This window comes from Eleutherodactylus coqui, chromosome 1 (genome assembly GCF_035609145.1).
Source record: "Eleutherodactylus coqui strain aEleCoq1 chromosome 1, aEleCoq1.hap1, whole genome shotgun sequence".
In the NCBI taxonomy this organism is placed as follows: Eukaryota; Metazoa; Chordata; class Amphibia; order Anura; family Eleutherodactylidae; genus Eleutherodactylus; species Eleutherodactylus coqui.
In genome coordinates this window covers 487,159,011-487,175,470 of record NC_089837.1, presented here as the reverse complement: position 1 = coordinate 487,175,470, position 16,460 = coordinate 487,159,011, and the positions used below count along the sequence as shown (strand labels likewise).

General features: G+C 43.9%; 1 protein-coding gene across 1 annotated transcript in view; it reads right to left on the bottom strand.

The window, feature by feature from the left end:
- Positions 1-5,241: 5,241 nt before the first annotated feature.
- CWF19L2 (CWF19 like cell cycle control factor 2) overlaps positions 5,242-16,460 on the bottom strand; it is a 149,417-nt gene continuing 138,198 nt past the window's right edge. The window contains exons 17-18 of the mRNA XM_066586248.1: positions 8,742-8,843; positions 5,242-5,526 (exon numbers count right to left, since the gene is read on the bottom strand). Of these exons, the coding sequence (XP_066442345.1) occupies positions 5,386-5,526; positions 8,742-8,843 (243 nt within the window). The 3' untranslated portion in view covers positions 5,242-5,385. The remainder of the gene's footprint in view (positions 5,527-8,741; positions 8,844-16,460) is intronic.

The following is a 16,460-nucleotide window of genomic DNA, read 5'->3' as shown; positions in this document are numbered from 1 at the left end:
AGCGGGGGGTTGCAGCGGGGAGTGGGGGGGGGGGGAGAGGGAGAGAGAGAGGGCTCCCCCCTGTTCCCCGCTGCTACCCCCCACTCCCCTCTGCAACCCCCCGCCCCACAGCGCACCCGAGTACTTTTCACCCGAGTAGTGAAGTACTCGAAAATCGCGGTGTTCGATTGCGAAATCGCCCTTACCGAGTACGTTCGCTCATCTCTATTGATAACCTATCCGGAGAATAAGCCATCAATAGTTTACTACGACTTTGAGCTCTGGGGGTACCAGGGTGGAATAGGGAGTCTTATAGACCATGTAATGCTCCCTGGGAATCTATTTACATACAGAGATTTAAAGGGGTATTCCCAAAATCGAGTTTTATCACTTATCCATTGGATAGGTGATAAAAGTCTGATCAGTGAGACCCCCTATCAATCCCGAAAATGGGGTCCCGTGTCTCCTTCTCCTCATCGCAGTAGGTTGAACGGAGTGACAGTTTAACAAATGCAGTGCTGCTCCAGTCATGTCCAATGGTACTGCTGGAGATAGCCAAGCGCTAGAATTTGGCTTTTTCCATCAACCCTATTAAGATGAATGGGGTGGAACCACGCATGTGCGACCATGACTCCATATCACTGCAACATGCCGCAGTAAGAAGAGGGTGTCAAGGGACCTGTGTTCTCAGGATTGTTGGGATCCAATCAGTGGTGAGACCCCCATAGATCAGATTTTTCTCACCTATATATTAAATTTTGTAAACACCTCTTTATAGAACACGAAAGCGAATCCCTGGGTCATGCTTTTAACCCTACGCCTTGCACTTGTCATAACAGCAGATGTACTGTATCGGTTATGCACGGATTGATCTTTTGTATTTGGGGTTTTTTAAATGTACGCATTTGCACATACGTCTAGTTACCTAAACCAATTACCTTATATATCTGAAATATTCTAAAGGGGAATTTACATTTAAGGTGAAAAGGAGAAAAAAAAAAGGTATAAAAGTCTATAAATAACCGATTCAAACTTGATATTATGAAGTGGAAGGAAATCTCCATGCACTAATGATCTGTCGGTTGCACAGTACAATAATAAATATAACTAGGACAGGTTTTGGATTCACAGCAATAGATTTTAGTCTGCAGAGCAGAAGTCTAATCATCCGTAGAAATAGAATTTCTGAACACGTCTCTTTCTATGAAGAGAATTCCTTTTTCTAATCGTATTTTTTGCATTGGGGGCAGAGAAGATTAAGGACTTTCATTTCTGAGGTGTATGGAGTAATAAAAGAGCGATAAGCTTATCTGTAAACGTTTCTTTTTTACTTTTTGGTACAAACACAGCTTTCGATAACTTTGTATTGGTGCTTTAAACATGGCTGCTTTCTTCTACCAACAGCGCCACACATGTCTATGGGGTGTGTGTGGTCTTGGGAACGCGCATGGTTAAACAGGATTTAGAACTTAAGGCGACTAATGTCGAGTGTGTTTTTGTCACGGGTGACGCCAGTACCTTTAAGTTGTGAACTCCCAGTGGATGACATGAAAACAGACACGAGTCCACAGCTTTTCTGTTGCAAAACCAAAGGTACACCATTTAACTGACAGTCTTTATTGTGCCTTCCTCTGGATCAACATGGGAGGGGGGTAATAGGCTGAACTGGATGAACATACTATGTTACTATGTCTTGTTTTTACAGTGTGCACACTGCAGCAAAAAAATGACATGATAACTTTATTCTATGGGTCAGTAGGATTCCTAAATACCAAATTTATATAGTTTTTTGCTTTACCAATTTTGACAATATCTCTTTGGGAAAAAATAAAATTACTTTCGGCCATCTTCTGACTGTCATGACTTTAAAAAATTTTTTGTCAACATAGTTGTGTGAGGGCTCGTTTTTTGCGGGACGTCATGTAGTTTGGTACTATTTTGGAACACATATGACCGTTTGATCACTTTTTTTATTAATCTCAGCTGTTGCTAGCAGGTGTCAACTGTAAGAAACAGCCGGCACCGCATCGTATGGAGTGGGATCAGCTCCCAATCATACAAACCCTCTAACCTCCATGATGTAACAATACGTCATGGAGCGTTAAGGGATTAACCCCTTGAGTGGCATGCCCGGAAATTTTCCGGGACAAGCTCCACTGCCGATAGTGATATAGCCCGGAAGATTTCCGGGCTATGTATCACTATGGGAGCTGCAGAGAACAATGCCACAAGCTGTGACATTGTGCTCTGCCTGCACAGTCCCACAGAGAACAAAGCAAGGGCTTTGAAAAACCAGCAGAAGATATTGCCGATCTGCCGGCAATCTCCTGCTTTGTTTACAGGTTGCCATAGAGACCATCGGCTTGTCAGAGGCAAGCCGATGGTCTCTGTAGCAGGGAGAGCTGGTGCTTGGCTGTCAGAGGGCAGCTCTTACAGCAGAGATCAGAGAAAACCTCCGATCTCTGCTGTGTTAACCCTTTACATGCTGCAGTCTATGTGACTGCAGCATGTAAAGGGCTGTCACCATCGGAACCCCGGAATGTGATCAGGGGGTCCTGATGGGTCCCTGTGGAAGTCTCCTAAAGGGACAAAAAAAAAGTTAAAAAATTATTTAAAAAAAATAAAATAAAAACACTTGTCTCCCTTTACTTTGTAAAAAAGAAAAAAAAAAAATCACACATGTTGTATCCATGCGTCGTAATGACCAAGAGAAGGAAGGTAATGACATGGCCCCTTTTTTTCTTTTTTCCCCATTTCTTTTTTTCCTCCCCCGTTTAAAAAATCACAACTTGTCCCGCAAAAAACAAGCCCTCATATGGCCATGTCAATGGAAAAATGAAAAAGTTATGGCTCTTGAGACACAACTGCAAAATTAGTTGAAATTCAATGATAAGACCATTTTAAAAAACCTGCCCTGGTGGGTCTGACAGGGTGGTAGGAAACCCACCACTCAAGGGGTTAAAGAGAGAACTCTTAAAAGAAGTTTGGTTGGGTCAAGCAAGTGTAAGGGAATTGGCTGAGCAACAGCAGCTCAAATGTAGTTGTAATAGCATGATCTACTTTGCCGCCATGTAAATGGCTAATTTGAGATTTGCATCCTCCAGCAGGGGTACAGACTACTTTTTATTCTTCTGCTCATGAAGTGTAGACCTGTAACCACAACCTCTGCAGGGAACATGAGGCAGGTTTCTTTCTGCAGGAGTGACTGCATTTATCATCCTGGAAACAAAAATTGAAAAATTCAGCACGTGCCAAGGTTTAGATAACAACCCCTCTAGCAAGAATATAGTCTTCAAATATTTCTTGCAGTCAGCGAACCGTCTTTGTAGGCTTTATTATATTTTTTACCTCTATATGTCCTTGCATAATGCTTCAAATTTAACAGTAGTCTGGTCATCCCGACTGCACAGCAAGTTTACTTCTTCTGAAGTGCTGTACAGATAGTCACCGTTCATATCAGCCCCCGTCGCCGATGGGGCTCGCCAAGCTCGTCAGTCCCCGTCACCAACGGGGCTCCCGTGCTTATCAGTCCCCGTCGCCAATAGGGCTCCTGAGCTCATTATGTCCCTGTCGCCAATGGGGCTCCTGAGCTCATTAGGTCCCTGTCGCCAATGAGCTCATCAGTCTTTGTCGCCAATAAGGCTCCCGAGCTTATCAGTCCATCGCCAATAGGGCTCATAAGCTCATCTGTCCTCGTCGCCAATAGGGCTCAAGAGCTCATCAGTCCCTGTCGCCAATGGGGCTCCCGAGCTCATCAGTCCCTGTCGCCAATGGGGCTCCTGAGCTCATTAGGTCCCTGTCGCCAATGAGCTCATCAGTCTTTGTCGCCAATAAGGCTCCCGAGCTTATCAGTCCATCGCCAATAGGGCTCATAAGCTCATCTGTCCTCGTCGCCAATAGGGCTCAAGAGCTCATCAGTCCCTGTCGCCAATGGGGCTCCCGAGCTCATCAGTCCCTGTCGCCAATGGGGCTCCCGAGCTCATCAGTCCCTGTCGCCAATGGGGCTCCCGAGCTCATCAGTCCCTGTCGCCAATGGGGCTCCCGAGCTCATCAGTCCCTGTCGCCAATGGGGCTCCCGAGCTCATCAGTCCCTGTCGCCAATGGGGCTCCCGAGCTCATCAGTCCGTCGCCAATGGAGCTTTCCGAGCTTATTAGTCCATCGCCAATAGGGCTCATAAGCTCATCTGTCCTCGTCGCCAATAGGGCTCAAGAGCTCATCCGTCCTCATCGCCAATGGGGATCACGAGCTCATCAGTCCCTGTCGCCAATGGGGCTCCCGAGCTCATCAGTTTCTGTCGCCAATGGGGCTCCCGAGCTCATCAATCCCTGTCGCCAATGGGGCTCCCGAGCTCATCAGTCCCTGTCGCCAATGGGGCTTCCGAGCTCATCAGTCCTTGTCGCCAATGGGGCTCCCGAGCTCACCAGTCCCTGTCGCCAATAGAGCTCCCGAGCTCATAAGCCCTGTCGCCAATGGAGCTCCCGAGCTCATAAGCCCTGTCGCCAATGGAGCTCCCGAGCTCATAAGCCCTGTCGCCAATGGAGCTCCCGAGCTCATAAGCCCTGTCGCCAATGGAGCTCCCGAGCTCATAAGCCCTGTCGCCAATGGAGCTCCTGAGCTCATCAGTCCCTGTCGCCAATAGAGCTCCCGAGCTCATCAGTCCTGGTCGCCAATGGAGCTCCTAAGCTTATTACTCCATCGCCAGTAGGGCTTACGAGCTCATCCGTGCTCGTCGCCAATAGGGCTCACAAGCTCATCCCTCCTCGTCGCCAATGGGGCTCACAAGCTCATCAGTCCCTGTCACCAATGGGGCTCACAAGCTCATCAGTCCCTGTCGCCAATGGGGCTCACAAGCTCATCAGTCACAGTCGCCAATATGATGTAAATAGGGTATACATGTCCTTTTTGGGAAACATCCCATTTAATGATTATAGCGTATAGGATCACTGTACAGCCCCCTTTGAAACAATCATCTGGTTCCCGATGGCTGCACCACTTATCTGTCTACCTGATGCATACTGTGCATTTGTATTCTAAGACTACACATGTGATTGGCCAGCATGGCTCATATGAGCAGTGCTGGCCATTCAGACCAGCGCATAGTGTTTAAGACTACCAATATACTACCAATGCACAGTATGCATCAGGTAGTCAGAAAACCGGTGTGGCCATCTTGGTTTGTCTAGACCAAAGGGTCTTTTGTTAACAATTATTAAAACACAGAAATAAAATTTGTACTAAAAATAATTAAACGTATTCAAATATTTAGTATTTACAATATTTATTTTAAAAAATTAAAATGTTTGTCCGTTTTCAGATCACATGTAAAAAATGTCAAATCCATACACTGAGCAGTAATATTTACATGCAGTAGGATGTATATAACAGACTCAGTGACTGCACAGATGTTACTCCTTCGTCTTGGTGAAATCAAAGGGCTTCCACCACTGTGCAAACTGCAAAACCTTCTTCCGCTGATCGTCAAAGTTCTCCCGCAGCGCTTTCCTCCAGACTCTAGGCTCCAGATCCAGCATGCCACCAATGATTTCCTAGAAGACACAAACGTCTCATCACAAACAGCCCAGCTCCCCTACAGAGCAGTCTACCATAGACAAATGGGATATCCACCAGCTCCCCAATCAGCTGATAGCAAGGGAACATATATCGTTAAAGGGTTGAATGATACCCTGCTTCCCTGAAAATAAGACCTACTAGGAAAATAAGCCCTAGCACGATTTGCAGGATGCAGAATGCTTTTTCAATATTTTTGAACTATTAGCCCTACTCCAAAATTAAGCCCTAGTTACAGTTAATACAAAAAGTAAATTTAAATAGGCAGCTATACATGTAAAAAAGTTAAATCTTTCGGAGCAAAAATTAATATAAGACGCTGTCTTATTTTCGGGGAAACGGGGTATTAGCGTGGGTGAAAAAAATTTAAAAAATCGCCACTTTTATCCGAATTGACAGAAGTGGCACTTTTACAAGGGGTGAAAGGGGACATCTTCAACCTACCAAGAACACAAGAAGTTACATGTGGAAGAGACTACTGCAGCATCAGACTACACTGAATTTGCTTGTAGCCAATCAGAGGCTGCAGTGGTTACCAGCCGTTTTCCTGGCATCATCGCTCAGATGCTGGGAACCATGATGCCAGGAGAACGTCATTTAACTGCTGTGGCTTCCGATTGCCTGCAGCGGTCAGGTGGTAGCCTTTCCTAAACAAAGACAGGGAGGACTGCTGAGCTGGATCACAGGGGTAGAGGACGGGTAAAGACTGCTGCTTTTATGGTTTTAACAGATTTTGATACAATTTTTTTGTATCAACATAACGTTTTTTTTCTACACCAGGAAATAGGGCTAGGAAATTAATTCAATCAATCGTAATTTTGCAGATGCACAATTCTATCTTTTGTCAATATCGTGAAACTGAGCTCAGCCCTGCCCTCTGTGGGTGGAGCTAATATCAGGTGGGTGGGGCGAAGTGGGATGTGCAGAATGTCAGGGAGCAGGGCTGTGATAACTGGGCGAGGACAGTATATGGCGGCTGGGATGACCGTGTGCAACCCCATACCTCATGTGTATATAACACTCGTACCCCGGTCTATTACATACGGGACCTGCATGCACAGAAATTCCTTGATAAGTACTGACTATCAGAGTTGTACCATTCAATTCTGATAATCAGTATATATCAACCCTTTCCTGACCAAGCGTCATTGAAAGCACCTACCTACATCTTAGGTCTAGGGCTGTGTGAGGGCTGGTTCTTGCGGGGCGATCTGTAGTTTGTAATGGCACTAACATAAGACTCTTTACTCATTTTTCTCTTGGAGACTGAGTGATGGAAAAAAGCACATTTCTGCCATTGTGTATTTTTTCTTCTGACGGAGTTAATCATGCGGGATTGTTAATGTGACAATCTAATAAACTGCACTGTTACGAATGTACCAATAACAATTTTTAGATTTTCTTTTAAATTAATTTTTTGTGTTGCAATGACTCGGAAAACAATTTTTTTCTCTTTAAACTCTTAATATTTTTTATTTTTACAATAATAGAAAAAAAACTTTTTTTTTCATTAGTCGCCCAGGGAACTTGAACTTGCGATCGCTTTTATCATATAATGCAACACAATTGTATTGCACAATACTGTATTTTAACAGCCTGCCTGTTAAAGATGTGCCATAGGCAGGTCTTTAACCCCTTAATGACACATGGCCGTATAAGGGCTTGTTTTTTGTGTGGCCAACTGTAGTTTTTTATCGGCGCCATTTTTGGGTACATAATACTATATTGTAAAACTTTTATTATTTATGATAACAGGGAGAGAAAACTTATCAATTCTGCCATAGATTTTTTTTACATCATTATTCATGCAGCATAAATGACACAATACATTTTTTCTGCGGGTCGGTACGATCACAACGATACCAAAATTCTTATTTATGTTTTTCCACTTTTCTGCAATAAAAATCTTTTTTATTTTTCCTAAATCGCTGCATTCAAAGTCCTGTAACTTTTTTTATTTTTCTATGTATGGAGCTCTCTGAGGGCTTATTTTTTGCAAGACGAGTTGTAGTTTTTATCGGTACCATTTTGGGGTACATATGGCTTTTTTGATCACTTTTATTTAGTTTTTTGGGAGGCAAAATGCTAAAAAATAAGCTTTTTGCTGTGCAGAATAAAAAACATGCGCAACTTAATGTACATGTCGTTACGGACGCGATGATACCAAATATGTGGGGCTTTTTTTTTTTTTTTTAACTTTTTTTTATGCTGATATGAGAAAAAGCACCTAAAAAGGTGTTTTGTTTTTCTTTTTACATTTTTATTTTTTGTACATTATTTTAATGTTTTTTTTTTTACTACACCATTTGTGTCCCTCTGGGGGACTTACACTGTACCACCGATGATCGCTATGATAAAGGCATTGTAGGACTGCAATGCCTTTTCGCTTACTACAGCGATCATAGGCAATGGCAATACAGGACGCCTGTAGGTGGCATCCTGTTACCAGCCGGGCTCTCTACATAGATCGCAGCAGGGAAGGGGTTAACGGGGGGGGGGGGGGGAGGATCTTCGATTCACCCCCGCTGTTGCAGCGGAAGGCCGACTATCACTGACAGCCGGCTCCAGCTGCCGGATAGCAAGAGATCTCTTATGATCTTGCGCTATCTCCAGGACCTAAGTTTACGCCCTGTTACGGGAAGTACCCCCCTGGCCGGATGTAAACTTACGCCCTGGAGCGGGAAGGAGTTAATGGGCAAACAATTATGGCAGCCCTGGGAGAATTCTAGAAGTCCCTAGGCTGCCATGACACCCGGACAGCACCCCTGTAATCGTAGCGCAGTGGGGCCATTTAAATCCTAATTGGGGTACTTAAATGTCACTGTCAGAATTGCATTTAAAGGGTTAACAGTTGCGATCAGAGTTATCAAACCCATATATGATATACATGTGTACAAGTCATGCCACTTAGCTCTTTCAAGGGTCGCAAATGCGGGGATGATAACTTTTCATGTACGATTTTCTCTTTCAGTTGTCGAAGCCCTACACAAAACTCAACGAATATCAATTTAGTAAAAACGGCTTCCTACAGACTAATGAGTCGTCACACAATGTGATCGATGGGTTTGGATTGTAGGATTGAATCGTATAGAATGCTTTCAGTAAAAGTCAATGTTGGAAGTATATTCAGCAGTCGTACAGAAACAGTAGAGGAGATCAGATGCATTCTGCAGTGGTGAAGACATGCAAATACCTTGCCAAAGTAATGTGGGAACTTGTTGTGATCTTCAATAATGTGGGCAAAACCTCCTTGAAGTCCAAAATCCACCGAGAAATAAGGCAGGCCCTTGGGAACCTTAAAAAGAAAAATCTATTTCAGATCATAGAGCAATGCATTGTGGGATTTTATTTCATATACAGGCATATAGGGAACCTGGCTGCCTTCTTACGCTACTGAGCAAACTCACTTGCAGCTGATTGCATCTTTTAAAGAGACATCCAAACCATTGTTTCCTGGCTTCCCCGTGTAAATCGTTGTTCGATCACATGTAGTCATAAATGCTCATTGTAAAAAAAAAATAATGAGCACCAATCAATATGCCAACAATGCCCATTGGTGCTCGTTAGGTACCCATGTAAAAAGCTGCATACATTTACTACATCAGTACCAACTGCTGCAATATTGTGCTTTATGGCCAAAAATATAATTGTCTCTGCTGCCTTAAAGGGAACCTCCTCTAAGCACCACTAAGTAAGTCATGATGCTAAAAGGAAAGGTAGCACTCAGTCTGGGTTTTTTTTTTTTGCCAGGGTACCCAATCCCACGCTGTCAACACTTCATCATCTTATCAGTATGACTCCTTTCCATCAGTCCAACTTCCCAGGATGGCGCCACAAAAACAGAGAGCCCAATACGTATAAAAATTACACCCACAGAATCAGCGGAAACTTTCCTATAAGTACCATAACTTAGTGATTGGTGGGGAGGGAGGGAGTGGGGGTGAAGGCATTGGTGGTGGTGAAGGGATTTGCCAAAAGTTATCTCAAATGTACTTTATGACTCGCTTTAGTCAGGACACACCGAGAGAGTCCATTGTGGTCCATGAAGAAGTAGTGTCTCTCAAGTTGAGCGTAGTGGATGGGAGCTGAAGGGGCTTCAGAGCTCAGAAGAGCCCACCTATTTTGTTTCAGCAATTGGTGGGGTTCACAGAGCTATTTATTCAATGCCTTAAAATGTGTTTACCAGGTAAATACTATTCATGTCCCATCTTCAGGATGGGTCATCAGTAGTTGATCGGCTGGGGAGGGACCCTGGCTAATCAGCTGATTGGCAGCCCAGAGTGGTGAACCCCAGCCGATCAACTACCAAGTGTGCGATTTCTCGCTCCGTGAGAGAGGCCCCCTAGGCTTTGGCATCTTCTCTTGATTAATTCCAGGCATTTAATGTTTCCATATAAAATGTGCCCAAATACATGTGGCCTTTTTTAGATCTTGTTTTTACTGCTTTCAATTGTAATTTATTAATTGTGGTGGGTGAGTCATGTGACAATATTGCTAGGCTTCTTTGGGCCAGCTGGCGTTCCCTGTTTCTAGGCCGTGGTAGTCCTGTGATTGCTGATGATGGATCATGTGACATTATACGTCATGGCACCCTTTGTGGTCTGTTGACTTTGAGCATCTCCGCCATGTGTTGGATACGTCGATACTGGTGGTGGCCATGCTAGATTCAAGTTCACTTGGAAAGTATAGAGCCTTGTGTGGCCCAGAGTGTTAAGGCAGCAGAAATGCAGTCGTAAGCTTTCGCTCACAACCTGAAGGTCAATGCTGGAAGGTTGTGAGTTCAATCCCCGCAAGGTTCAGGTAGCCGGCTCAAGATTGACTCAGCCTTCCATCCTTCCGAGGTCGGTAAAATGAGCGCTGCAGAATACGTTCACGCTATACGATTTTTATTTCTTTTTTTAACACCATTGATACAAATGCATGAAAGAAATGTAAGTATACATATGCTGCTTTGAGTAATATTGTCGTCTTGTGTGCTTGATAAGGGGATTATTAGATACCCCAAAACGCATTGCACTGTACTACTATTGTGGTATCCTTTCTTACATTTTTGGTGGACTTGGGCCTACCAATGCCCTATTAAGCTTAGTGTTTTCAGTGACATAGAGTGGCGGTGCTTCGGACCCCTCAGTAAGTCAGTCAGTTGAAGCTTCCTCTTCCACAACTGTATCTAGGGTCGTTTCATTCCGTGAGCGTATTACTCTTTCTTTTATCATATTTCATTTCAACGTCGTAATAGATAGAGTCTGTATGGAATGAATGGCTGATGGCATCTGAGTGGAAGCGAGAAAATCCATATGCTGTCATCCTAAAGGTGAAGAGATCTCTAACTCAGGCGGCTTCCGAATAAATAAATAAGCGCTCAATTCCATCTAGCGCTGCGAATATTCTCCCTCTTCCTTAATCAGCCACATCTGATCTGTTCCTTTTATGTTATTTATAGAGAAAAGAAGAGATCAAAGTCGAGACCCGAGAAAGGACCTTCCGAGTCTACGACATTTTCTAGTAAGATTTATAACTACATCCTTTTGATCATTTTAAGATATTTCAACCTAAAACACTTTTTGGTTACTTAAAAAAAACAAGTCAAAGCCCGACTGATAGTTTAAGTATTAAATGGCTTTGTAGAATATATAGCAGTTTCTCACAAAGTGGGAGTGAGTTCACATTGCTGAGGGACTGGGAGACTTCCTGTCTGGGTGACCACCATTTCACTAAGTAGCGGTACGAAGTAGTTTTCAGTTTAGACCTTCCTAATCAGGTGACATATAAGAAAACATGCGAAACAAAGGGGGTAAGTAGTAAGGATGAGCGAGTATACTCGCTAAGGCACTACTCGTTCGAGTAATGTGCCTTAGACGAGTATCTCCCTGCTCGTCCTTAAAGATTCGGAGACCGACGCGGGGCGGGGAGCTGCGGGGGAGAGCAGGGAGGAACGGAGGGGAGATCTCTCTCTCCCTCTCTCCCGCCCGCTCTCCCCTGCGACTCACCTGTCAGCCGTGGCGGTCCCCGAATCTTTATGGACGAGCAGGGAGATACTCGTCTAAGGCACATTACTCAAAGGAGTAGTGCCTAAGCGAGTTTACTCGCTCATCCTTAGTAAGTAGGCAAGGAAGGAGCAGCAGAATAAGGGTGCATTCACATGGGTGTGATATCTGACCGATTTCGATATGGTCAGATAACATTCGTGAAAAAAACACATTGCTTTCAATGTGTTTATTCGCATTGCGATTTTTATCTCGGACCAATGCTTCGAGATTGAAAAATCGCTTCGGCTCCCATTTTTGGCCGATTCCGTTTTAGAATTGTCTATTATTTCCTACGGCAGCAAAAAAATTAAAATGGCATTGCACTCGTATGTAGAGGCTAGGTTCATGTGAATGCGATTTTTCTATTTCTCCTATTCATACATGTGATTTTCATGCACGTAAAAATTGCATGTTTTAGTGATACAATGCATCGCACTCGCAGCAAAAATTGCAGGTTTGCAAGTGTGATATTGGTCCAAGTTTCTCGGTCCGATATAGCACTCATCTATGTGAATGCACCCAAAAGTGGAAAAGTGATCAAGCCAGGTCATGAGGATTGTCACAGATGAAATGCACCCCATTACTCAAACAGTTGCACCATTTATTGATACTGGTTCTTTGGGTTTCACATAGGGGTGTTATGTGCTTCCCGTGTTGCCTTTAAAGAGCTCTTAAAGGGGTTATCCAACTTTAACGTTAAAAAAATATATATACTTGCTTAGGGTGGTGGAGAAACATAAAAAAGCAATACTGACATCACCAGACCCCCTGTTTCCATTCAGCCTGTGCCCAGTTACCACTACCTGTTGAAGCATCAAGACATGTGACCACTGCTGTTAAACCACTGAAGCCCGACCCTCCCCCCTCTCCCTCTTTGTTGATCCAGAGGAAGGCAAAAAAAAAAAAAAACACTTAACTGACCAGACTTCTTGCATTCACAACCATACAACTGATATAGTTGTGGTTACGGTCTGTATTTATTATGCTACTTATGGTCCTATTTGCTGCTCTGTCAGTTCTTACTGTACTAAACCCTCACCCCCACCACTCAAACTCAATTTCCATTCCTTAATCCCAGAACTCGGTCTACACTGTTTTCCTTCTTATCTCTCTGGTTGCCCTCCCCACAAGTCTAAACATTCCTCCAGCCTTCTAGCCATCTTCTTCCCCAGCACAGCTGCACCCTTCGCATTGAGATGCAACACATCACTATGGTAGAGCCTGTAGCCGACAGGAAAGTTAGCCCAGTTCTCCAGGAACCCAAATTCCTCCTTCCTGCACCAACTCTGGAGCCACTAGTTTACCTCCCTAATCTGCCACTGCCTTTCTGGTGAGGCTCATGGTACAGGTAGTATTTCTGAGAAAACTACCCTGGAGGACCTTGCCCTAAGCTTACCTCCTAGATCCCTAAAATCATTTTTAAGGGTCCTCCAGCGACCTCTAACCTTGTCTTTGGTGCCAATGTGTACCATGACCCCTGCATCCTCCCAGCAATCTGTCAACCCGATCCGCGATGTGTTAAACTCGAGCGCCAGGAAGACAACACACCGTTTGACAATCCCAGTCTTTGTGGCAGATTGCCCTTTCTGGGACCTATATAGCTTGCCCTGTGCTCCCCTTCCCCTTCCTCCTGGAGCAGTCATCTCCCTGGCAGTCAGACTCATTCATTTCAATAGGAGTCAGAGTAGGAAGAAGCATGAATTAATGCAGCCCTTTACTTTCTCCCTGCTGAAGTGAGAAATATAGCCAAACTATCTTTAAAATACTTATAGCTAGATTGTCTTAGCCCATGGGGGTATTACCAGGTGTGTCTGCAGAGGGAACTTGATATGAAAAACAGTCCTGAGATTACAGCAGCCTCTGCACTGTTTGAAGCAAGTGGTCTCTGCAGTGTGAGAAAAGGAGGCGTGACAAGTGTAATTTTAAGCAAGCATACCTGCAGGAAGAGTGCTGAAACTAGGTTGCATCAAGGTAAGAGCACCAAGTGCTATGGAGTTCTTACTTTCCACCGCAAGTGTGTTTTAATAATTTTAGTCTTATAAAGTGAGGTAAAATGTGCGACAGGCCGGAGCTCGCACGTAGCTAACGACCGTTTTGGAATATTCATTAGTATGAGAGACATTTATAAGTAGCTGTGTCATTTTTAAAATTAAGTAGCAGACATCACTCAGATTAATGTCAATTTTTACATGGCGCCAAAGTCTGTCCCCAGGACAGCACTGATAAATCTGTCCGTTTATGTAGCAAACAGAGGAACGCGTTATTATACAGCAAGTTATAAATGGTGAAGAGGAACGGCGTGAAAATTAATCATTTCACTGTCAAAAATCATTCTCCAAAAATGGCTAATCATCAATCCTAACTTGATATTTGTCCAAATCGTATTTCTTTTAGAAAGACAAGCATTAACTCATTAACTGGAAGGTCTGGTTTGTTTCCAAATGCGATGTGACAACTTTCACTTAAGTTCATTTTAAACACATCAGGAATAATACATTTTCGCCTGTCCTAATAGGATAACACACTACTATGACGATGAACCATGAGAAATGAGAATCTCCACTCTGCTACATCTAACAAAAAGTTGGAACAGCCCCAATTTAAAGGGGTAGTCCACTCTAACATTTATCATCTATCTAAAGCAAAGCTGATAATTGTTAAAAGGGGCCTTACACTCTCCTACCAAAAGTAATCGGACACCTGAGCAAGAATCAAAAGTAGTATATATTTTCATATACCGTAGTAATCCTTTGGCCCTAATGGCATCGGACACTGTCTGTAGCATATTTTCCACTAACAACTGATACACTTCAGATGGTATTTCCCTCCAATCACCCTGCAAATGTCTGGTGAGTTCTCCCAAAGAAGATGGATGCTGTTCGTATTTCCGGTCCTGACGTTGCAATTCGTGCCAGAAATATTCAGTAGGGTTCAGGTCGGGAAGCCAGTCCAAATCGTGGAACACCCATATCCTCAAACCAACATGAAAAACAATGTTGGATTTGTGACAAGACCCGTTGCCTTGCTGGAAGTACTGCTGACCATTTCCAGAATATTGCCACATTATTGTCTAGAATGTCATGGTACACCTCCGTATTCATGGTTCTAGCCACTACAACCAACAGACCGAGACCATCCAACATAAAACATCCAGACGTAACCGAACCTCAGCAGCACCCAACTTTTGGCGCAACACACTCAGCCAAAAAGCATTCCCCAGGATCCTCCACATTCAGGTACATCCTTGTGCTTTGAAGATGGAGTAGCGTAATTCATCGCTCCATAGAACATCTTCCATGGCTGGACTGTCCAATAACCACGCTCTCTGCACCATCGGGGAGGGGCCCATGCATTTTCTTTGAAAGTACTTGCCTGATGTTTTTAGGATGAATGGAGGGGAGATACCAGCTGAAGTGTACCAGACGTTAGTAGAAAGTATGCCATGGAGAGTATCCAATGTCATTAGGATACTAAATGACTAAAATGTAATAAATGCTACTTTTGATTTTTGCTCAGGTGTCCCATTACTTTTGGTAGGGTACTGTACACATAACATGTATAGCAACTGAACAACAATAGACAAAAAAAAGTGTTTTCCAGCTCTGAAAACTTTATGACCAATCCTGGGTCATCAATAACTCAATGGTGGTGGTCCACTGCCATGGACCACAGCGGATCGGCTGTTCGCTGGGACACGGATACAGAGTAGGGAGCAGATAGATACATTGTGCAGTGGCCCAACATGGTATTGCAGAAACAATGTACGGCGCTATCTGCTTCCTCCTCCAATGGCCCAGCAAATAGCTGATTGGCTAGGGTCCTAGGTAGTGGACTTCTGCCAATTAGCTATTGATGACCTAACCTGAGGACAGCCATCTGGAAAAACCCTTTAACAGCAACTTAGTAGTTACTTTTTAGAGTGTAAAATGTGTCAAGAGAGATAAAAGAGCGATAAACTTCCAACCTACTTACAAAATATTACTAAGCAACAAGTGGGAAATAGACTAAAGTATAAAACTCTGTCTTCGGGAGGCGATGACATTAAATCTGACATTCAAAATGTCACCGAGAGCCCATGATGCTCCAGACAGACATAGTATGAGATCTGTCGTCAGAAGGAAAGCTGCAGACAGCTCGACCTCCATAGAAGACGTCTAACGGGCACGAGTGCATGAGGCGAGGCCGGCGGCAGATGAATGTCGCGGCATTATAGGCCGATCACACACTGGCCTATGTAGATGATGGATAACATTACGGAAAAACTACCTTAATCTGTTCAGATCTGATATAATCTCATCAGACGAACAGGGGAGAGAATTAATCTTCGCGCGGCAAATTTCATACAAACTGGAATTAGAGGTAAATCTCAAAAGTAGGATAGCAATCATGTCTGGTAGGAAATAGAAGCGGAACGAGCGGCCTCAGCCAGAAAAAATATATAGCATGCTAGCTTCAGTCACTGCATGACTTGACAGCGTACAGGGGATGTAAGGCCGTATACTCACCGTGTATTACCTGGTGCGTGATAAGTAGCAAAATCACGCAGACTTTAACTATGTCGCTCGAAGAAGCCGCGCAACAAAAACTGCAGCATGCATGATCTTGGTAAATATTACGCCAACATAGTGTATGGGGATTGGCGGCAAGTGCGCATGTTATGTCTTACTAGCTGCGTACTCGTGTGTTGCACACCGGCAAACATGTTCGTGTGAGCTCGGCCTGAGACAGAGTAACATTAGATTAACGATAGCTAGCTATTGGATAAAAGACAGAGGATCGATATTAGAGAGATTAGATAACAGGATAAACAATAGAGGGATCCGAGATAAGAGTGATCTGACATAGTAACCTGGTATGGAAGGCTGAAGACAGACTTCTGTTCA